Source organism: Oryza sativa, chromosome 11, assembly GCF_034140825.1.
Source record: "Oryza sativa Japonica Group chromosome 11, ASM3414082v1".
Lineage (NCBI taxonomy): Eukaryota > Viridiplantae > Streptophyta > Magnoliopsida > Poales > Poaceae > Oryza > Oryza sativa.
In genome coordinates, this window is record NC_089045.1 from 3,787,826 (window position 1) to 3,810,722 (window position 22,897).

Consider the following 22,897-nt stretch of genomic DNA (forward strand, 5'->3'; position numbering starts at 1 on the left):
TTCACAGGATATCGTAAACGTCAATGGCGCCACAATCATACAAAAGTCCTTGGTGTTTCCTTCCACAATGAAAATATGTGAGGAGTATATTAACAGAAAGTCCTACAAAGTATTACAAAGAATTATCCATCACAGAAACATATGCTAGTATATATGTCAAGACAAAACTGTTTAATTATTGCAAAAATGTTTCACCAACAAAAACTTCTTCTCTGTTGGATTGATGAAGCCAGATACGAAAAGTTGGACAAAATTGCTCTGAAACGACTTGGATCTATCGTATACACTTCTGTCCTAACTGACAGTACAGTTACAGTAAATTTTGAACCCCATTTTCATGTTTGGACAAAACTCCTATAAGTTTCCACATTGAACCTCTCTTTGGGAAAAAAAAATTCTATCAAAACATTTCAGGCATTCCATGATGCTGACCGTCGCATGGTCGGCTTCACCGGCCGGTCTTCCTCCATGGAGATCATCATCAGCGTCGACGGGTCCTCCAGCATCATACGGGCTACGAGGTAGCCAGCGATGGACCATGTCTGGAACTTCCTGGCCTGCTTGCCGATGAACCGTCCCAGCTTGCCATCGTAGTACTCTGGCCAGCCGTCCTTCAGTAGCCTGGACTCGGCGAGCTCAATGGCGCGCTTCGCCATCTGCGGACGCCCAGTCTTGATGCAGGCTGCTGTCAGCAGCCACAGGAGAACTGCAGATGGGAGAACACACACATAAACGTTAAGATCTTGGAATGAGGATTCAGGTGACTTTGGTTGTGAACATCAGAATCACATTTCGCCAACTATCTAGGGAACACGAAGATCGGATCAACTTTAGGAAAAAAAAAAGTGCCACACTCAACCCTCAAAGGGATCTGTCGGTTCTGTTCAATTTGATGAAAACAGATGAAGAAGTCAAAATTTCATAGCCATAAGCACCTTAGCTACCCCCAAAAAGTTAGTTTTTACAGCTTCTGTATGACATTAAGGATCTTACAGTATAAGACTTGATTAATAAAAATTATTAGAACAAAGTCATTATCAGAAGAGGTGAATGTTGAATAGTATTATGTGATCGATTTCAGAATAAACTTTAGTTTACCTATTTATTATTGTGTGTGATGAATTGACATCTAAGCTATCAGCCATAATATTGGACATGACTAATTTTTATGAAGAGTAATGCATAGTAAGGATCAGCAACAGAATCATCTCAAGTTAGCACAGTGCAAAAGGAAAACTTTAACCTGGCCATGATCCTCCATTGTGATAACTCCACCGGGTGTTCTTCGGGTCGCAGCCAGTGATTATTCTCCATTCATGGTTCTCAATTGCAGGGTAACATATCTTCAGAGGCATCTCACCAACTAGCTCTTCCCACCGCTCCTCAATCAGATCCATTATTGCCACTGATTGCTCTGGAGTAGCCAGAGATGATATAATGGCAATGCAATTTCCAAGGGCAAACCACCGAAAGTCCATCATAGCTGGGCTCACGTTGCCAAGGAAGTAGCCTCCCCGGCATGGCATGAAATCAAACACCCAGTCAGGGATTGAATCCGGGATGACATTGAATTTGTTCACAGCAGTGTGTGAATACTCCTCTGTTTTATATCTGTATATGTTATTCAGGTGTGGGAAATCTAGCCAGAAGTAATTCCTCATGTGGTAGGTTAGAGCATGTAGCCGTTGCCCTATCTTTTCTATGAAATCCTTCCCTTCACCATCTGGCTTAAGCATCTGCAGAGCACATCTCAACGCCATGTAGAATAGAGCTTGGATCTCAATAGGATAACCATATATACCCTGGAAATAATAGTAGATTTAACATTTGAGCCAAACAGTCATGTAATGATAAGGATCTCAATCACCAATTATAAAATTGTAGTTCAAAAAGTAGAACTTCTAGGAATGAGATTATAGTATTATACTACTACAAATGCCTGTTAGCACTATTATCCATTTTTAAGTAAATTCAAACTACGTAGTATCTCTTTCAGAGAAGGTTAAGAAGACAACGCTTATACTTGAAACTTGGAATAACAATGCAGTGCTCCCGGACATTGTGCTTTGAATATCAGATTTCTGCCCGTTTTATTAAAAAAATGTTTTGAAAAAACAGAACTTGCTTGGTTCTAAGAAGAAAAAGCAGAAACATTCAGCTTCTTTGTTGCCACATCAACTGAACTGTACTGTTTTTAATGATACATGTCAAGAAATAAATCAAATCAAGGTGAAAGCTCATACCATTCGACGATCTATCATTGAGCAGCCATCTGTGCAGAGCAGAGTTGGGAAGGTATCAAATCCCTCAGATAAGCATAGGTTCAGTATCAGCCTCATGCAGTTCTGACACTCTGGTGATTCTGCCAAACTAGTATCTGCCGTATACTTTGTATATGCCCGGAGTAGAATAATCCACCAAAATCCAGAGTCCACTGGAGCCACCCTCCCAATTGCACTCTCACCAAAATCTGCAACTAAAGTTTCAGTGTTTCTGTTCCGATTACGATCCACCTTGAAACTTGCAGGCATCGCTCCTGCTCCAAGCTTGAAACGGTCTACCATTTTCTCCGAGCTTTGCAGGTGGAGTGTTTTCAAGAGGAAGTTTTTCACTATATCAGTCTCATTATTCATTAGAAAAGCCAATGCACTTGGAAAAAAATCTCGCACAAAAACCTGCCATTGTAAGGATAACATCAGGAAAGAGGTGAAGCATAACTGAACTATTCATTTGATTCAGGGGGAAAAAAACATTGAAAAAACAAGCATGCAGAAGAATCCTAGCTAGAAAGCAAGCAAAGTTTTCAAAGCCATACTGCTTAGATAATCAAACTGAACAGGTCATCATAAGTGCTAGTAAAACAAACGAATTTGCTCTGCAGGACTCCATGCCAGTGATGATGGATATAGTTACCATTTAACAGCCTACATAATATATTCAGTAAAGCTATTATATTGCTCGATAATCGACATAATCATATATATCAACATCAAACAAAGGCTAAGCATCAAACACTACAAAGATCCTAAACACACCAGATTACTCAGGTACTGATTTCAACATGTATAAACCAAACATTCAATACATCATACAACAAGAACATAAAAACGAGATTCAGTTTTCAGAAACCATATGAACAAGCAGAGGATTCCGATTTCACCTGATCATAATTGAGCACCTCCTCGGACGCATGGTCGACGGCGGCAATCGTCCCAACCGGCTGCCCCCGGAAGTACACCACGGACTTCCTGAGAGCCTCCCACGCCTCGTTCACGAGCGGGTGGGGATCACCGAGCGTCCCCAGCGAGAAGGGCGAGTCGAAGCCCGAGGGGAACGCCGGGGAGTGCATGATGCTGTCGAAGCCGTCGTTCTGGCGGTGGGAGAGCTCACTCCACGACTGCTCGTCGAAGGACCTCTTCCTCTCCAGCGTCAGCCTCGGCTTGTCGATGAGGAGCCGCGAGAGATCGAGGTTGATCTCCGCCTCCGAGGCGATGGAGACGTGGGACGACACCCTCTTCATCCTGCTGATGACCTCCTCTTCTTTTCTTGGTCAAATTTGTTTCAGCACGAATCAGTTCGAGTAAATCCAATGTGAAATTGGAAAGACAGGCAATGCAAGATCCTGAGAAGAAATCAAGAAAGAATATATTCGGATTTGACACCGGACAGCAAGCAATCAATCGAAGACCGTAGCAAAATCAGCGGCGGCGGCCGGCGAGGAGAGAAGAATACCTTGAATCCGAAGCGGCGGCGGCGGCGTGTTCGCCGGAGAAGAATCGACGAGGAGAGAGAAACCAGCCAACTAATAAACCAACCAATGAGAGCGTCGCCGTTCACCGATCTTGCGGTCTAGATCCAAGCGCAAGAACGGCAAGATCTCCTCCGGCGGCGGATGGGATCAAGAGGGGGAGGGATCGTGGAAGGAGGTGGTGGTGGTGGAGGGAGGAGACTATCCGCATTTCTGGCTCCGGTGAGCTTACTATTTATAGACAGCATTAATTCTCCCCCATTTCCTGGCGCCTTCGGATTTTCTTTCTTCTTCCCGGCGAACTTCGGACGTGCCACCCACACTGTTCAAAGCTTTGTCGTCTCCACTTTCTATCTTTTCGGATATTTGGCTTATCCAAAACTAATACTTCTCTAGTCTAACATGAAGATTTCCTCAAATTTTTTTTTGGAATCAAAAGAAAGGTTAATTTTTTGCAAGTTTATTTCTAAGTTTTGTGATAGTCTCTTCGGTAGGTACTGACCCACGTTAAATGTTTTTCATGGTGGAGGAAGGGAGAAGATTGAGAAGATACGTGTAATGAAGTGAGTCATTAACGTATAGTTAATTCAGTTAATTATTTTAAAATTTAAAAATATATTAATATGATTTTTTAAAACATTTTTTCTATAAAAATTATTTAAGAAAAATATTTAATAGTTTAAAAGGCATGCGCATGAAAAGCGAGGGAAATCTCCTCTCTTTATCTACAGCTCAAACATAGCATGAGAGAGTGCATTGTAGATGACATCATGACAGCCGGCGTATGCAATACTTGTTTATCGGTAGTATCTCGTGACATATTTGAAAGAATAATAACAATAAAAAATTTTAGCACCAAACTCAATATAGTGTAATCCTATATAAAAGAAATCTAACTACGAGTAATCGAAAAAAAATGAAAGTACTAAAAAAACTAAGGGCTCTTTTCAAACGCAGGATTCTTAAACACGCAGCATTAGAATATCATCACGTTTTTTATCTTAGGGAATGAAAAAAAACAAAACAGTTTGAATGGAGTAAAGGAAAAACTGAGAGGAGTATACACAAAGAAAAAAATATTAAGAGGTTGCAGCTCCAAAATTCGCATGAAATAGGAAAAGCATCAGTGGTGTGGTGTTGGAGTCGTGGGTGCATGACTCCAGTCAAATCCTAGCTTCCACAAATATTACACGTATGTAAATGAGCTTTCAACATGGTTTTAATGAAATCTTGAGCGTGTTTCATAAAAAAAAATCCCATAAAACATGCCCATAGAAATTTCAAAAGAATCCCGGAGATCCAATTCTTTGTTTTAAAGGGGCTTTCTATAGGATCCTAATTCAGAACATGATGATAAGCGGAAAAAAGTGGGACGCCAAGACGCCGATGAACTCAAGCTGTGAAAGTCTTCTTTTAGAGAGAGAAGAAAGTCGTCCGAATTTCATTTCCAGGGTCCCGAAGAGGTTCGAAAAGGTGTACATGAGTTCCTCCTATAAGGGGCTCATTGGTTGTCAACCAAGTGAGAGGGATCTAATAAAGATGAGTACAGATACCTTCAACCGATATCGCTTGAGAGGCATAGCCGTCTCTTCCAAGAGATTCTCTCTTATTTCTTAAGCAAGTATGAATTGCCATAGTATTCTTCGAGGCATGATTCAAGATCCAATCGATTTGAAGTATGAATTGAACATTGGTTTTTGCATGTCAATAATACACTGGTAGAGAAACCATCTTTGGTCGGTTGCCCAAAATCCATAATAATCCCGGTTTGAATAAGAACCGGGACTAAAAATGATCTTTAGTCCCGGTTGAAAAGGCTAACGTCACTTTTTGATCTTTAGTCCCGGTTGGTAGTCCCGGTTCGAAAGAAGGCAAGCTGTGTCAGACCCCCCCTATGATCTTTAGTCTCGGTTAGTTACCAACCGGGACTAAAGATCTATTTTAATCCCGGTTGCTTATAACAACCGAGACAAAAGAAAAACAAAAAAAAATCGCACCGCGCCTCCTCGAGAGGACCAACAGCCTTATCCTCTCATCCACTCATCTCTCCTCCTCTCCCTTATCTTCTCCAATCTTCTCCTCCCTTCTCATCTTTTCATCTCCTTCTTCTCTTCTTCCCCCTTTCTCCCCTTCCCCTCTCCTCCCCCTCCCCTGCGGCCGCGGCAGATCCCTCCCCGACGCAGGCGCGGCCGCGTGCGGCGAGCGGCGGATGCAGCTGCGGCGGCGCAGGCGGCGGCCGCGCGCGGCGAGCGGCGGCGGCTGGGCTGCGGCCCGGCGGAGGGCGGTGGCGGGCGGCGGATACAGCGGCGGCGGCGCAGGCGGCGGCCGCGCGCGGCGAGCAGCAGATGCAGCTGCGGCGGCAGCTAGGCGGCGGGCCGGCGGAGGGTGGAGGCGGCGCAGGCGGCGCGTGCGGCAGAAGCGGCCGGCGCGGCGAGCGGCGGATGCAGCCGTGGCGACGACTGGGCGGCGGGCCGGCGGAGGGTGGCGGCGGCGCAGGCGGCGCGTGCGGTAGAAGCGGCCGCAGCGGCGGTCGTGCGGCCTGGCGGAGGGCGGCGGCCAGGTGACAGCGGTGAAGCGATGAATTTGCTTTTGAGAATTTGTGGTGTATTTGATCTGTGCGATGTAAATATGTGATGTATTTGTGATGTTTCTTTTTAGAATTTGTGATGTATTTGTTTTGATTATCTGTGATGTATTTGGATATGGTGGATTTGTAGATGATCGATCTGGGATTTGGAGATGATCTTTTGTTATGTGATTTTGGGGATGATTTGGGGATTTTGGAGATGATCTTTTGTTCTGTGATTTTGGGGATGATTTGGGGATATGGTGAAATCAATATTCAAAGTAAAAAACAATAAAAGAAAAAAGAAAATACTAACCGGATGTGGCTTCATTTTTAGTCCCGGTTGGTAACACCAACACCAACCTGGGTTAAAAATGGCTCCATCTTACCAACCGGGACTAAAGATCGATTTTTAGTCCCGGGTATTTGAACCGGGACTAAAGATAGCGATCTTTAGTCCCGGATTCGTAGTCCCGGTTGAAAAACCGGGACTACAGGGGGTTGCAAACCGGGAGTAAAAAACGTTTCTCTACCAGTGATATCATAGTTGACCTAGAAAAGAAGAGATCGCCATCTCTCTCTCTCATGTTCAATCGAGATTGTGTGGGTGTTTAGTATTGTATTCTAGTTCTGGCTGGTTAGAGTAGAGGACTCGAAATCCTCTTAAAATCCCAAAAATCTTCTATTTTTTTCCTTTAATTTCAAACGAGTCATAACTACGAGAATTGGTTCCCAAGGAAGTCACGGTGCAAAACTCCCCCGTGAAACGTTTGGAAAATTGGAAAACGAGGTGCTAAATTATTATTTTAGCTGCCAAACCGTCAAACCGACACTAAACTTTAGAAGTCCCGCCTAACCGACACTAAGCTTTAGATGGCCCGTATATTATTTTCAACATTGCTCTTAAATGACACTAAGCTTAGATGACAGATTGTTTCCACGGATGATAAGATTTTTCCATGTAGCATATGGATTTGATTTCTGCCTTCCCTGCTTAAATGGATTTACTGATCCTCATTACCTCATTCCATAATTGTTTGGATAACTCCTAATAATAAAGTACAGTAGTAGGAAAACTAACGAGAAAAAATGGCATGAGATAAGGGCATTAACTTTTGCTTAGATATTTTAAGCTGGAAATTCTTTCGATGTCATCAAGGTTGAATAATCGACACCAGCCGACGACGATCGGTGGCTGCTAAAGACCAAGAAAAAGCTACTTTGTCCATTTGTACCAGCTAAAAATATTCCAAAAAAAAAACGTTATATTGTCCAATAACGAAGGACATCAAGTCCAACTTTTCTTGGATGTTTTTTTCCCGTTAAACAGTGAGAAACGACCAATCATGTGACTTGTGTAAAAAATATTGTCAAAAGTTGCTTTCGCTTGTGGTGTGTTGTGCTCGATGGTTTTATGCGTAATTCAAACCGTGATATTTGATTTGTCTTCTATGTCTATTGAGGATGTTTGGAACAATTCCATGATTATATAGCTTTATATATACTCATATAATTTGATAAGATAACCAATTTCATAGATGGAAGTGGAAGTTGATTTCTATAATTTCATTTTGCGAGTGTATGTTATAAAACCTATCTTTTCCTCCTAATAAACAAACCAGTCCCTCACTATCCAAGTAATTTTGCATCACACGAAAAACGAAATCCATAATTCGTTTTTAGGGGGTGCTTATTAGACGCAACTATGCTGAGGATGCAGCTAGAGAACACATTTTTTACAATAAAAAACCAAAAAGAATTGAGTTGATAGTTTTAAATTTGAAGATGAAAGTTTAAATAATTCAAATTATGGGTAGAGTTTTTAAAAAGTTGAGTTGAAAGTTTCAAAATTTATTTGAAAAGTTTAAAATATTAAGTTGTATGTTTTGAATTTTGATATGATATTTTTAATATTTGAGTTAAAAATTTTAAAGTTTGAGATGAAAGTTTTAAAATTGAGTTTCTTCAAAATTGATGTACAGTATATGTGAAACATGCATATAATTTTGGGGAAAAAAAAAGGAAAACATACTTATACTAGTGACGAGTGGACCTTGTGGGCCAGACCAGGTGGTAGCGGAGGAAAAGATCCAATTTCACTCCCTAGAAACCGGGTATATTGCCCCCCCCCCCCAAACGATTAAAGTAGTTCAAAACGACTCCCTCGACTGTATTGCAGGTAATTTTTGCTGCCGTGGTGTCCACATGGTAGCTCAGTCATTAGGAAGATGAAAAATAGACTTGGGACTCACATATAAGTGGCAAAAAAATTGTGAGTTCCACATGTCAGCCTCGACTCTTATTTTCCCCTCTCTCCTCTTTTCTTTCATACAAGAGCACAACACCCTAACAGTGGGCGGTGCAAAGCCCGCTCCTCGTCCTCCCCCTAGGAGGTGAGTGGTGGCGATGGCGGAAGAAGCCGACGAGACAACCGTCGCCGCACGAGGCATGCATGCCAGGAGTCGTCGTTGCTCCAAGGACTTGACCTTGGAGAATGGAGACGCAGAGGGCGCGCAGGGGTGTGATGATGGTGGCGTCAAGTCATCGGCGATGGCGAGCGAGGAGCGCGAGGCTGACAACATTGGTGAAGGGCGCCAATGATTGGGGTCCGACATTAGGCTCCACCTTAGGGTTGTAGGCTCGTTGCAGCTTCGATTAAGCTATCGGGCGGTGAAGGATTGGCGGCGATGATGGCTCCTTCAAATCCGCTTCCTCGTGGTTGATGAAGTATGGAGCTCATGGCCGATGCGCGTGGGTCGAAGAGGAGCCGGTCGGACAGGCACCTTCCCTGTCAAAGAGGAGGACAGTGCTTGCTGCCAGCCACCGCCACTTCCCCTCGTTGTCTCGCCACCTCCGCCGCTATGGAGAGGAGGGATGAGACTCTCTTTCCTCCGGGGAGGGCTGATTGGCTAGCGGGGAGAAGGGGGAGGAGGAGAGAGGAAGGATGAAGAAGATAGGGAGAGCAAGGGAGAAGAAAGAGAAGGGTCACTAATACGTGGACCCTACATATTGACGCAACTAGTTTGATTAGGTCAACGTGCCATATCAACGAAATCACTTACTATCAAGAGAGTCAAATTATATTGGTTTTAATAGTTAGGCGGTCAAGATATCCGGCATTGCAGTTCAGGATATGAATCATATTGGAGTGGACCTATATTACTGGGAGTCAAAGTGGACTTACTCCAATAGCATTCTGTTCATTTATCAGCCCAACAAACTAACAAAGAAGGGCTTCCTGAAATTTGACACAAAACTGAATTTCAGGCCCATGAAAGCCCATGTAGACCTTTCCCGTTAACTTTTGGGCCCCACAAACTGAAATGGGCCCACCCACCTCTCGTCTGCTACGTGGCCCCCACTAATTGCAGTGAAAAACCCCAAAACCGGGTGGATTTCCTCCTTCCCTTGCACGCCTCCACGCACCCGTGGCCGGAGAAGAAGACGCCGCCATGGACGCCGGCGAGTGCTCCAGCTCCCAGCCCTGCGCGTCCTCCTCGCCGGACGCCGCCGGTGGCGTTTGGGCCAAGCTAGGTGCGGCCGCCCTCCTCCCCCACCCCACCCTTCCTTTTTCTTGGGTTTCTTCCGCCGCACGGGTTCTTGATTCTTGACCTTTTCGTTGGTCTTGCCCTTGGCCATTGCTTGCACTGCAGTGCCCTCCGATTCCGCGTTCCCGGAGGTGGAGCTGGCCGAGGACGACGCCGTGGTGTGCTCCCGGGTCACCCCGGACGGCGGCGGGGAGGTGGCCGCGTGGTGCGAGATTAGGCGCGGCGGCGGCGATGGCGACGCGTCGTCGGCGACGATTCGGAATCTGAGGTATCTCCCCTTTTCTGCTTTGCTCTTCTGGACTGTGCATTGTAGGCAAGATACGCTCTTTTTCTGCAATCTTGTTTTATCGGATTGGGGGAACAAATGCCATTCATTGATGATGCGTGTTTGGACGAAGGTTATAAAATGCAGAAAAGTTCGTACTGATTGCGATTGAATGTGAGTTGTTGTCGTTTGGATTATGTGAATCGTTGCGGTGTGGTAGCATCGTGTTCGTGTTCTTGATCACCTCCCAATACCAAAATTAAAGAAAAGTTTCCTGTGGATAAAAAAGATTCAGATTTGCTAATGATTCTAAAGCGCCTTGATTTTCTTATCCATAACTCACTTTCCAAACTTCTGAACCTGATTGATCAAACCAAAAATGAACTTTTGAATCGTGCTCATTTGAAATCGATAGAGGCGAGCCCCTGGAGACAGGGAAGAGGCAGAGTGGTCATGGGTGAGTTTTTTTTTTGGGGGGTGGAGGGTAGAGGAGAAGGGAAGTTCACTTCTGTGGCCAAGGTGGCAGGAGGGTCATGCAGGTTGGAAATGAGGAAGTTTTTCTATATTTATATAAATAGTTTCTCTATGTGCGTACATCATAGCCAACCTGTGTTGCAACCTTCTGTTATTCCTTTTATCAAATTCTCGCTGATGTTAGATGCCTGTCTTGTCATCCTTGTAATGTATGTTTCATTGGACCTCTATCGTACGTTAACATTATCCATGTGCCATTGAGAAAGCTCGGATGCAATTATTGTCGATGGAAGAGTGATCCAGCAAGAAGCAGTTGACATCAAACCGGGGAGTGAAATTGTTTCAGGACCCCAGAAAGATGGTGAGATAACTATGTATTTTGAGTTTGGCATTTCATGCATAGATTGGTGATTGTGTATATTTAATGGTCTTCTATTTTTTTTAAGTGGACTATTTTATGCCTTTATGAAGCCAAATGAGTGTTTACACATGACTCTGAATATATGTACTCATTGAGTCATTTTGAATGTTTATTGTTTCCTAGACCTTTCTGTTTATAAAGTGAAAAATCTATGGTTGCATGTTCGTAATTGTGCTTCCGAACAATTTATCAAATTACAAATGTTTATCCTTTTGTGATTCCGTTATGTTGAACAGGTGAACTGTACCACTATGTAATGCATTTATGCTATCCATCTTCTTGCAGGGCATCTGTTGTACACCTTTGATATAACAGGCCTGAATGACCAGGACAAAACTAATATCAAGGTATTTTGTTGAAATGAATGTTGATCAACAACAACCTCGGTGCATAAACGTCACTAACTTTTATTTAAATGATGATGTCAGATTGTGCTGGATATTGAGAATGCAAAGTGCAGCATATGCTTAAATTTGTGGCATGATGTTGTTACTGTTGCTCCATGCCTCCACAACTTCTGGTACTTTTGCCAATTTTCCTAGCTATTTTTGATTTATCTCAAAATTCTGATTGGTGCTCATTTCTGTATTCCTTTTAAGCAACGGTTGCTTCTCTGAGTGGTTAAGAAGGTCTTCAGCTAATTCGCGTGATAAAAGTCAGAGTGCTGCCTGTCCACAATGTAGGACGGCAGTGCAATCAGTTGGTAGGAATCACTTCCTACATAATATTGAAGAGGTGTGATAGTTGTGTTTAGTGACTTAACTCCTCAATACTGTTTAAGTGCTACCTATTGTACAGCTGAGATGTTTATTATAGTTCTGCTTTTGTAGGCTATACTGCAAGCTTTTTCATCGCTACAGCGGTCTGATGAGGAGATTGCATTGTTGGAGTCATATGCCTCGGTCAAGACAAATATTGTGAGTTAAAAATCTTACTAAGAAATTGTTGATTTCCACCATTTTCTCAATGGATTGTATAAAGTGTTGCACCAGTCTCTTATCTGCCAGCACTGATATTTGTCCCTGTTATCTGCCATAAAATCGAATATTGTTTTAAAATCATCACCCTTTTTTAACTTGTTTATATATTGTTGTTCATTTTAGAGAAGTGCCTTCCTCAGTCATTTGTTATTAGTTGCTGATAAATATTTAGTTTTGCTGTTGATAGCTTTTGAACTTTAAAAAGCTTGTAGTTAGCCTTCCCTACAAATAAAAAATGGCAGCTTGTAATTATGGACAATTCAAGGCCTTTCTCATGATAATGTGATGTTATATATAAATTGAAGGTTGCATGAGTTTTGTCATAAAATATTGTTGGGGCTAATTTTAATTACTCAATTCATATGAAATTTAATTGTGAAACTTTATCTAAGTAGGCGCAGCAGTTGTATTTTAACATTTCTGCTATTCAGTCTATGATGTATTTTAACCTAAAATTCACAGGCATGGCATGCATTCATCCCTTTTCCATGGTCTTATGCTGGTGCGATGATTCTTAGATCCACCATGGGGATAAACATCTGTCAGAGGGAGGTCAGATGGCAACGACTCAAAGTAGAACAGAGCTAGGTGAAGTAGGGTACAATTGAGGGAGCAATAGATCTATAATAGCTTGCCATGAGAGAGACCAGAGCTGACTAGAGACTTGTTTATTCATCTTAGCTTAACGGAAATGTATAATCCCCATCCTTGTGATAATTTGACCCTGAAGCTTATCTCTAAAATAAGGAATAGATACCAACCCAATCTAATCTGTTAAAATCAACTGGCATGAACAGTACCCCTGAACATGACAATTTGTCTGTCTGATGGATAAAATGCCTTATTATTAGAGCCAGTTGAGTCACAGGACAATTAATACCCGACTCACCAAGGTTATAGGTGTTTTCTATGCTATAATATATATGTTGCAAGTATATTTGTTTTGGTATTTAAATGATCAGTCCCATGATTCTGAGTTGCTGTCAATGTTCATACCTTAGGTTTTGGGGAAACAGAAAATCCAGTCAAGGAAGCGCCGTTTGCCACGTTCAAATGATGAAGCTAACCATACTAACCATGCTGATTTTCTATGCCCTCAATGTGGTAAGTGTTGAAATTTCATTTTTAATATTTTTATTCTTCTTTTTAGACATGTTACTCAAATGAGAAAAATAAATGCAGGTGCTGAATTTGGTGGATTTAGGTGCAGTCCAGGTGCTCCACACTTGCCGTGTAATGGATGTGGAGGAATGATGCCAGCCAGACCTGACACCAGTATACCACAAAAATGTAACCGATAATTCTGACCATATTACAAGATTGTAATTCTATAATTCAGTTGTTATTTGATTGATTATTCAACGTAACCATGTGTGCTGCCGTTATGTTAGGAACTGGACATATCTATGTTCATATTTTTTTCTTGCCATACTAATATGCTTGGTATCAATTAGATGAGCTAAAATTATTTTTATTACATAATTGAGGAGTATGATAGATATGCACGATTGCCTCAAGATGTATTTTGAAGTTTGCAGGCATCATGAGTAGCTTGATTGCACCTTTTCCCTACTGAATGTTTATGAAAATTATATCCTCTGTATTCTTTTTAATTTTCTGGCTCTAATCTATCAACCTTATATTGCAGGTTTGGGATGTGATAGGGCATTTTGTGGAGCTTATTGGTGTTCCCAAGGAGTGAATTCAAGTCAGCATAATCCAATCTGTGATCAGGAAACTTTCAAGATGGTAAGATAATCTATTACTTATATCTTTTAGACCCCACTGTACTCCATCATCATACAGTACATGTTGTGTACTTATATTCACTGTTTGACATGTTGTGTGGATAACTGCATAACTTTGCAGATCTCTCAGCGCCATATCTCTAGTGTTCCTGACACAGTACATGGAGGCAATCAATACGAGAAAGATGTAGGAAGTTTTAACATGATCTTATACTATCATATTGCTCCTTTTATACCCCAGATAGTAGTTTCACATGTGAGTACTGAGTATAGTATTTTCTCCTCTCTAGATTACAGAAAGATGTATACAGCAATCAGGCAAAGCATTGCAAGCTATAATCTCAGAGTGGATAGTGAAGTTTGACAATAAGGAGCTTGGTAACCTTCTATCTAGTTAAGCTAATTTTTTCGTTGATGCAAAATCTGATTATATTTGTTATTTAGTTGTAGTACATATTCATGTTGCAGTTTTGCATTTCTTACATCGTGATTACATCATGATTGTTCTAGCATACGAATGACCTGTTAATAGCAACAATTTACACAGTGCCTGAGTTGTGTTTTTGCTTTGAATGGACAAAATTTATGTATGACTTGAATGTTGAGAAGGAAAACCTACTTCTGGGGACAATTTTCTCTTTGTTTAGCGGATTACTATCTTGTTGCACAATGGACATGCCCCCATCTGTCACATTGTATGATATGCTGTTCTTACTGCACATGCCATCTGTCACATTTGTATGATATACTGTTCTTTTGTGCATGCAGATCGCTCAAGGCTGCAGCTGAACCATGTTGATGCAATTACTTCTAGGACATACGTCTGCAAGTAATTATTTTCCCTAGTTTACAAGAATAGTTCGATTTCATCTTGCTCATTTATCTCATTTTGGACTTCCAACAAATGCAGCCAATGCTACAGCAAGTTCATCGATTTCCTGCTCTACTGGTTCCGTGTATCAATGCCAAGAAATGTATGTATACTTCACACAGTTACTAATAATTACTATTATCAATCCCTCTTCATGATGCGAATGCTTTATGATAATATTAATCAATTCCTCTTCTTTAAATAGTCATATGTGATAGGTCCCCTGTATTCTGAAGCCACACCATTTCTGAAACTTAACATGTCTTACAGAAATTGTTCTAGAACTTTCCTGTGTTCCAAACCAACTTTGTTGAATGGTGTTCTAATTATTTGGATGGTCAATTTTGCAACATATCTCTAAACTATACATGGAATTAATACTTGGTTTGTTCGACTGCTTAGTTTTGCTGCACATATATTCTATAGTTGCTTTCATGATCTAATCCTGGACTCCTATTCTAACCACTGGACCCTTGTTGCTTTCTAATATCCTGAGTAGAACAACATATAAATGTTTCATTTAACAATAGTAAGCTCATGAACCTGTAAAAATCTTTGATCGCCGCTACACTGCTTCATTTATTCATAGATCATACCAGTCTTCTAATATTGATGGTGATGTTCTGTTCCAGCTCCTTCCACCTGATGCTGCTAACAGGGAGAGCTGCTGGTATGGTTTCATGTGCCGAACCCAGCACCACCGGCCTGACCATGCTAAGAAGCTCAACCATGTCTGTCGTCCAACAAGAGGCAACCCCTAGCCTGCCTCGTTCTCTGAAAAAAATCATCTATTTTCAGTGTTCAACAGCAGCATTGTACAGCAAAGAGCAAGTGCCATAGGCTCTGGTTTCTCAGTGTTTAACAGCTCTGTTTGATTAGTAGGAATGATTGTCAGGTACATCAACCAGTTTCAAATGCCTAAACTGATACAACCTGTTTATCTTAATCTCTCCTATTGCAACCTTCCATACTTATGTTTTTGCAATGCAACCTCACATGCTTTCAAGTTGCTATTTTTCGCCCATCTGCGAGTGTTTGAACAGAGGGAGCAGAAGAGTTCTTCTGAAAGAGAAAAATGCAACTAGGCAAGGCCTGGCTGGCTTGAAAGCTTGATAGATACAAGAACCAGCACATATATATATCCTGTTAATTAATTAATCTTGACCAGTGCCTGAAAACGAAAGCGCATTGCACTTGCACTGCATGGACACAAGCTGTTGCTGTGACGGCAGCTCTGTCGGCAGGTCAGGGGATATGCATATAGGAGCATTCATATCTGCAAGGCACTCCCTCCGTATCAAAATATAAACACTTTAAATTATTTAACAAATACTAAAATTAAGAAAAAAACAATTCCTTCCAGTAACATTAGTGGTTAATTTTTTTAAATTTTAATTGCTTAGATTCCTCTCTCAAACATCTGATTGGCTGGAAATATATGGATTTCTGTGTATTGTTCCGTGCCTAGAAATACTTATATTATGGTACAAATTCTAAACAAATGCTTATATTCTTGGGACGGAGGGTGTGTATAATTCAGTTCTATATATGCCTCGCTTTCACACGCATGAGACCAATGTTTTCTCATTGCCATTGCAAGATTGATAGGAAAAGGATGGCGATGGCGACGTGTTCATGCAACTTCAACCCATCTCGCCGTCCTTGTCGGCGATTTCCCCAGAATTTGTTATCACGTCGTCCTCAGGTTACTGCAGAGTTTCAATCAGTCAGCATCATCGACACATGATCACCATCTTTGACACTGCAAATCAGCCGCAATTATATATCCGTTTTGTGTGAGGATGTTTTCATTTGGTCCAGTCATGTTGAGTATCTTTTGAGGTAGCATACGGCTTCTTTTGGCTTATGGTACATATAGATGTGACAATTTTTTTTGAGGCAAAATGGGAATTTTGTTAAGCAAAAATGAGAAAAAAAAATCTGGCCTCTGCATCTGCCAGGAATGTGCTAACATGCTTAGTGCAGATTTAGGGTCTGTGTCCATCAAGCTTTGGCTAATCTTATCCTGGTGTTTGCTTGCCTTTTGCAAAAATTGATCTACCTTTTAAACTTATTAAAAACTGCTGTTTATATATGTTAGTACTACATGTAAAGCTAGCTAGCTAGCTAGCTGATGCTGCATATATATTGATACAGTAATATACAGTAACTCTATTAGTTTTAGCAGCAGCAGCACAGAAAGCAAGGGAAAAGGGAAAGGGCAAACAGTTGGGAATCATGGACAGGGCCAGCTCTCCATGCCACAGTGCCGAAAAAAAAAGTCCCCAAAAAAATGTATATGCACAGTTGTTCTGGAATGAAATGGAGATTAATTTCATTATTTTGTCTGAAGGAATTGGGCGTTGTATTTTTTGGAATTTTGTTGGAGCACTATTGGAAGGCATGGAAGAATTAATTGTGACTGTGGCTTTATCAGCATCACCGTGGCGATTGGTTAAAATTGCAGACCGGATACTTAACGCGTTAGCAACAACACTGTACACACAAGTTGAGTGGCAGTATCCCTCACCTACGCTAGGTCGCTATCACCACTTAGATATCTCTAATCCCACTTGTTCTCCTAGCTTTCGTCTCTCAGTATCAGTGCGTCGTCTTAGCAAAGAGTTATGGATATAAATATCTAGCTTAACGCAGCAAATGAACCGTTAGATTTGTCTCAAGATTCTCACGTGACTATGATGTATGTGCTAACATGACGGACAACGATTGATATAGAAATGCCCCATATCTGTTAACTTTGTATTAGCTCGACCATGGCGCCCCTCTTCTTGTTTTTTTTTTAAAAAAAATATTATTACCATATCATTTTTTCCTCCTGTGTTACTCTCTTCTTAATTAATTAGTCTTGACAATATGATAGGAACATGTATTTTTTTTAAGATAATGAGAAAAAGATTCTAGCTTTTGCTTCATCAAAAGGTAGAGCCAAATTATTACAGACTTTGCAGCGCATCCGTACGTCTAGCTGCATCACGAAGACAAAGAACAAATGCCAACATAATTTAGATTATTAAGCCAGTCTAGAGTCTTACCGCCAGAGAATGATTTTAGTTTAGTTTAATTTAACACAACAGACATTCTTAGCATGCAAATTGCCAAAACTGTATCACCTCACAAATGCAATATCTGGAGTTCTGAATAACATGTCAAAAATATCTGCAAGTGTGTGTGATCCATTTGGATGCAGAAAGTCAGAGAGAGCATCACGAGCTTGGAGCAATCACACTGCAAACAGATTCGGAGCGACATTAGCTAGCTTGCAACTGTTCAAAAGGCAGGCAGGCAACACTGCCATATGCATATATGCCACTACTGAATTAAAGTGGCAGAGAGTTGCATTATCTGTAAACACACACATGATAGATATAGACATAGATAGATATACCAGCATATATATGTGTAAAGCAACAAGCACCGATCGATCACAATCCCAAGAATATATTGTACACCTTGGAAAAGAATTAGTCAATGATGCGGTTCTAGTCATGTTTTTGGAATACACATGATGTATTAGAGAATCTTGTAGCGTCTTTTTATTTATAAGAAAGGAAAATTTTCAAGGAAATATATATGAAAATCCTATAAAACTTCTGCGTTCCAAAGGAACAATATTGAAGGTTTACTACTATAAGATTCCCGCGCTACGAATGGATGCTCACGTGAAACCACCTAGGAATTAGGATGGTGGAACAATCCCACCGAGCATTGATATATAAACGCATATTACTTTTTTTAAGAACATATGCACCTATTGCAACAACTTAATTAGAAATTATATGGAGCGCATGGTTGGAGGATTTTATGGGTTATAAGTCATAACACTTAGAGGTTATTTTTCTAAAAAATATTTATAGAATTCCCATGTTTCAAATGGGTGCTCATATAAAACCATTATATATATAATGACGTGAAACAACATTATATAGCATTGACGCATAAGAGGCATATATATGCAAAAACAACAATTATTATATCAACCACAATTAATTAGTAACGGCTTATAGAACTCATTTTGAGTACTGGTAGTTAGGCTCACATAGATTTCATAAAAAAACTAACGGTTTATTCCATAATAGTCCTGTTAGTGCGTGACTCCCGTGATTTGAACATGTGCTCATGTCACTACCAGTCTCACGTATAGCATTGTTAGTGCATAAGAAGTTAACTAGCTATCATGCTCAACCAAGAAGCACATATTGCAAGAAATCCGAGAAATGATTGTTAGCAACAATCTAGGACATATTTGGAGTCATGGATTGTATAGTATAGGAGTTGGATTTTAATTTTCCGCGACTTTTATGGGATTCTCATGGTTCAGATAGATTACAGGGGATGTAAAACCACGGACAATAGCAAACTGATTAATGATCATACGGAACCTAGACATAAACATATGCAAATCATAGCAAGAATCAACTATTACAACAAACTACGCCAAGGATTATATTAGCATCGGTTTAGGTCATTAAATATCAAAGAAAAGCAACCGTTTAGGTTCAGCTAGGAGCGTAGGGTTGCATCCCAAACAACCGGGTGTTTGTCATTGTTAATTTCATAAGCTTTGTACATGTCGAGCACAGACTGACAACAAGAAACATATTAAATTAATCACTCAGCTAGGCTTCTCAAGATCGATCCAATTGGACCCACTACTAATCATCATCATCATCACAAACACCTTACATTGATTAATTAATTAATCCAAAAGAGCAAACTAAAATAATCCCAGGTAAAAAATAAGGGGGGTAAACTAAAGAAGCAAACAATCCATTGATTGATGAATTGAGATGATTAATTAACGAGAGCAGCAGCAAGCAGTTCCAAACACCCTAATCTGTACTCTCTCTAATCAAATCATCATATGCCATTTGCATTTGCATTTGCACAGCTACCTCCCATTAACCCATCATCACAGCTTAGCTAGCTTAGCTTAGCTTAGCTCAGCTCACTGCGAGCTCGCCGCGCCGCCAGCCTCGCCGCCGCCGCCGTTGGCGCGGCGCTGATGATCCATCTCCGCCGGCGACTGCCCCTCATGCTGGTGCTGGTGCTCGCCGGAGCGGCCGCCGCCGCCGGCGTTGAGCGCGGCGAGCATGCCGAGGTTGTTGTTGCTGCTGTTGTTGTTGTCCGCCATGGTGACGTTCATCGCCGTGGGAAAGCTGCTGCGCGACATGAACTGGAGTGGCGCCTGCACCGTGTTACCGGCGGCGCCGGCGCCGGCGCCGTGGGGGAATGCCCATGCCGGCTGCATCCAGAAGGCGGCGGTGGCTCCGGTGGTGTTCGGCCCCACGGCCCACATTGCTGACGGGGCGGTTGGCGGCGGCGCCGCCGCTGCTGCGGCCGCACGGGCCTTCTGCTCGGCCTCGCCGGTGGCGCCATCGACGGGGTCTTGGCGTGAGGTGTCCTTGAACAGGTCGTCGGCTTCCCTGTAGCGCTTACGCATGAACTCGCCGGCGCCGGGATCTTGGGGCGTCGGCTCCGGGTGCTGGTGCGGTGGCGGAGGAGGGAGCAGCTGGTGGTGGTGGTGGTGGAAGCCGAGCATGGCGGCGACGTCGTGCTGCTGCTGCTGCTGGAGGTGGTGGAACGGCGCGGCGCGCGGGGAGGAGGAGTGGGAGGCGGCGGAGCGGAGGGAGACGGCGAGGGAGGAGAAGTTGGCCGGGATGGTGCCCGTGCCGGTGGCGGCGACGATGGCCGGCTCCGCCTGCTGCAGCAGCCACTCGATGGTCTCGCCGTCCGTCTTGTGGCCGAGCTCCCGCGTGAGCTGGAACACCCGCGCCGCGCACAGCGCCGGCATCCGTATCCGCCGCCCGCGCCCCTCCACCTTGGTGTGCCGGTCCTTGGTCGGCCGCTTCGCCCCCGCCCCCGCCGCCACCACCGCTTTCTTCTCCGACGACGCCACCGGAGCCGCCGCCGCCTGCACCTGCCCACCACCACCACCCGGAGCAGCAGCAGCGGGCACTATGGCCAGCGACCCCATGAACGACGCCGGCGCCGGCATGGTATTCGCGCCACCCTGAGCGGCGGCGTAGTAGAACGGGTGGTGCTGATGCGCCACCTGCGCCGCCGCCGCCGCGGCGGCGGCGGCGGCGGCGGCGTGGTGGTCGGACGTGCTCCGGCTGCTGTTGGTGCTCGTGCTCGTGCTGCTCGACGGCGCCGCCTGCTGCTCCATCCCACCCTCCGCCGCCGCCGCCGCCGCCCTCAACCCACCACCACCAACAACAGCTGCCACCACAAGAATCAGCACACAGTTAGCTACCACGCACATGCAGCCAGCGCGCCACCGCTCACCGGAGCTATCAGAAGACGGAGGAGGAGGACGGCGGCAACGGCGGCGCGGGCGCACGTGCGTGGCACGCGCGGGTGTGGGGGTGGAGAGGTGTGGGGCTAGGAGGAGAAAGAGAAAGAGAGAGGTGAGAGGAGGAAGAGAGGGATGGAGGTGTGTGTGTGGGGTTGGTAGGTTTTGGGGTTTTTGATTAGGGCTTTCTTCTCTTATAATCCCCTCATTTTGGGTCAGATTTAGGAGGGTTTAATTGGTATATGGTATTGCCTTGCTGGTGATATGATCCTTGCATGTGGTTAACTAAGGAAGTTTATTAATGGACAGCTAATTCGGTGATTACATTTAGCTGGCGTATATTTGAGATTCGTGGTTGAGTTGGGTTAGTGTGAATGCGTTCCTGGCGATAAATTTTGGGAAGGTTATTATGTTTTCCTTGGTATTGTTCATTTATTTCTATATCTAACATTCCTGACAATTAATCCTACCTATTTTATTTTTTCCTAAGATCGAGATATTTTATCCTTGTTCATCTTACTTAGAAATAGTCACGTGAAAGAATTGTTGACTCCCCTCACTCTAGATGTCAAATTCTCATGTGACAACAACCTCTCCACTTTGCTAACATTGTTCGTACTACATTAGTTACATGTTGTGATATCTACTTATATATATATCGTTTTCTAACCCTCGAAGACTTCAAAATTGTAATCCCGTAATCCCCTTTAGCAGTGTATTATGTTGAAAAGTACATATAGCAAACGACTTCATAATTGATCGATCGATGACACATGTAGTGATTATTACACCGAGAACTCTTCTTTTAGCAAAAGGCAATGGATTTTACAGATAGGTTAATTATAGACCATGATTTCCATATGGTTGTTCATCCCAATGTAGCAACAAAATTTAATAGTATCAACTAACATAAAAATTTTACCACAATCTAGAATTCCAAGTAACATCATCACTAAGTATGTGATACTGATAGGACTTCCATATACTTTCAAACCTTGGAGAGCTGGTTGCTCAATCTCTGGTTTCTCTTTTGCCCAGCTTTCTAGGGTTCTTAGATCTTTAATCATTTGGAGAAGAGAGGAGCTACATATCTAGTAGCTTCAAATTCTCTCTAGAGTGAGCTAAGATAGCTGTGGCATGTGAGGGGTTGGATGGATGGAGTGTACGTGTAGCAGCTAGGCCACTCGTGGGTCCTCGGAATGATGAACCCAAAGGGCAAGCAAAGAGGGACAGTAGAGCGTCACCCTTTTCCCTTTGTGCTAAGACACAAGCTGAGAAATATTAGAAAGCACCCACACATTGCCCTCATCTTTGTTGCTCCGATCCTCACGGAGGCGAAAAAAGGTGTCGGATTTTTTTTTTGAAAAAAAATTGTAAAATGGTTTGCAACAAGAAAGTAAAGATAAATTTATGAGCATGAATAAGATTTAGGGGATGATGTTGGTCAAAGATGCACGCAATAGCTAGAACTCTTGCATAGAACAAGCTCTAATAATAAATAGCCATCCCGTCTTATTCATGTGAGATTTATAGGACACATTACTGTAACATGAATAGGTAGTCAATGGGTGTTCATAGTACTCAAGCATGCAAATTCAAGACTTGGACTAGAAGTAATAATGATTGAGTTACAATTTACATGTGTGTTGTAAACTTGCTTTTATGCAACACGACTGGTAGTACTATTATATATATAAAGTGAAGCAAGGTGCTGTTAGTGTTTGTGTGAACGTATATTCGTAAGAGTATGTAATAGAATATCTTGTCCTTGGGGTTCCCATGCTCCGAATCCATACAGAAGTGCGAAATTGGTTATAACAATTAAAAGAAGGACTAAATATTTTATTCTAAAAAAATACCATCCCTTTGTTGCTTTCTATTTATTTTTTTCACACCTTTTGCATATAATTTATTCTATGCCACAGAGAAATACAAACTTGTTCATATTTATCACTATTCGCTA

The 22,897-nt window shown here is 42.6% G+C and overlaps 3 protein-coding genes across 6 annotated transcripts; 1 reads left to right on the forward strand and 2 right to left on the reverse strand.

Moving 5' to 3' along the window:
• Positions 1 to 152: 152 nt before the first annotated feature.
• Positions 153 to 4,072, reverse strand: LOC4349916 (probable alkaline/neutral invertase F). Of its 3 annotated transcripts, none has more exons than XM_015761982.3 (5): positions 3,733 to 4,072; positions 3,161 to 3,540; positions 2,244 to 2,675; positions 1,244 to 1,802; positions 153 to 706 (listed from the first exon to the last, which is right to left on the reverse strand). In XM_015761982.3, exons 2-5 carry the CDS (start codon positions 3,518 to 3,520, stop codon positions 411 to 413), a joined length of 1,647 nt encoding a protein of 548 aa, XP_015617468.1. In that variant the 5' UTR covers positions 3,521 to 3,540; positions 3,733 to 4,072; the 3' UTR covers positions 153 to 410. The 3 variants fall into 3 exon arrangements, with proteins under 3 accessions (XP_015617468.1, XP_015617469.1, XP_015617467.1); XM_015761983.3 differs by having other exon boundaries at positions 3,161 to 3,545; XM_015761981.3 differs by having other exon boundaries at positions 3,161 to 3,622.
• Positions 4,073 to 9,724: 5,652 nt separating this feature from the next.
• LOC4349917 (uncharacterized) lies at positions 9,725 to 15,567 on the forward strand. 2 transcript variants are annotated; one of them, XM_015761984.3, is made up of 16 exons: positions 9,725 to 9,848; positions 9,968 to 10,130; positions 10,868 to 10,962; positions 11,308 to 11,369; positions 11,451 to 11,542; positions 11,622 to 11,757; positions 11,853 to 11,939; positions 12,465 to 12,554; positions 13,004 to 13,106; positions 13,185 to 13,292; positions 13,651 to 13,751; positions 13,872 to 13,937; positions 14,041 to 14,128; positions 14,519 to 14,579; positions 14,661 to 14,724; positions 15,254 to 15,567. In XM_015761984.3, exons 1-16 carry the CDS (start codon positions 9,767 to 9,769, stop codon positions 15,380 to 15,382), a joined length of 1,527 nt encoding a protein of 508 aa, XP_015617470.1. In that variant the 5' UTR covers positions 9,725 to 9,766; the 3' UTR covers positions 15,383 to 15,567. The 2 variants fall into 2 exon arrangements, with proteins under 2 accessions (XP_015617470.1, XP_015617471.1); XM_015761985.3 differs by lacking the exon at positions 12,465 to 12,554.
• Positions 15,568 to 19,224: 3,657 nt separating this feature from the next.
• Positions 19,225 to 21,253, reverse strand: LOC4349919 (transcription factor PCF3-like). Its single transcript, NM_001423171.1, has one exon. The coding sequence runs from the start codon at positions 20,902 to 20,904 to the stop codon at positions 19,588 to 19,590; it is 1,317 nt and encodes a 438-aa protein (NP_001410100.1). The 5' UTR covers positions 20,905 to 21,253; the 3' UTR covers positions 19,225 to 19,587.
• Between the last annotated feature and the right edge of the window lie 1,644 nt (positions 21,254 to 22,897).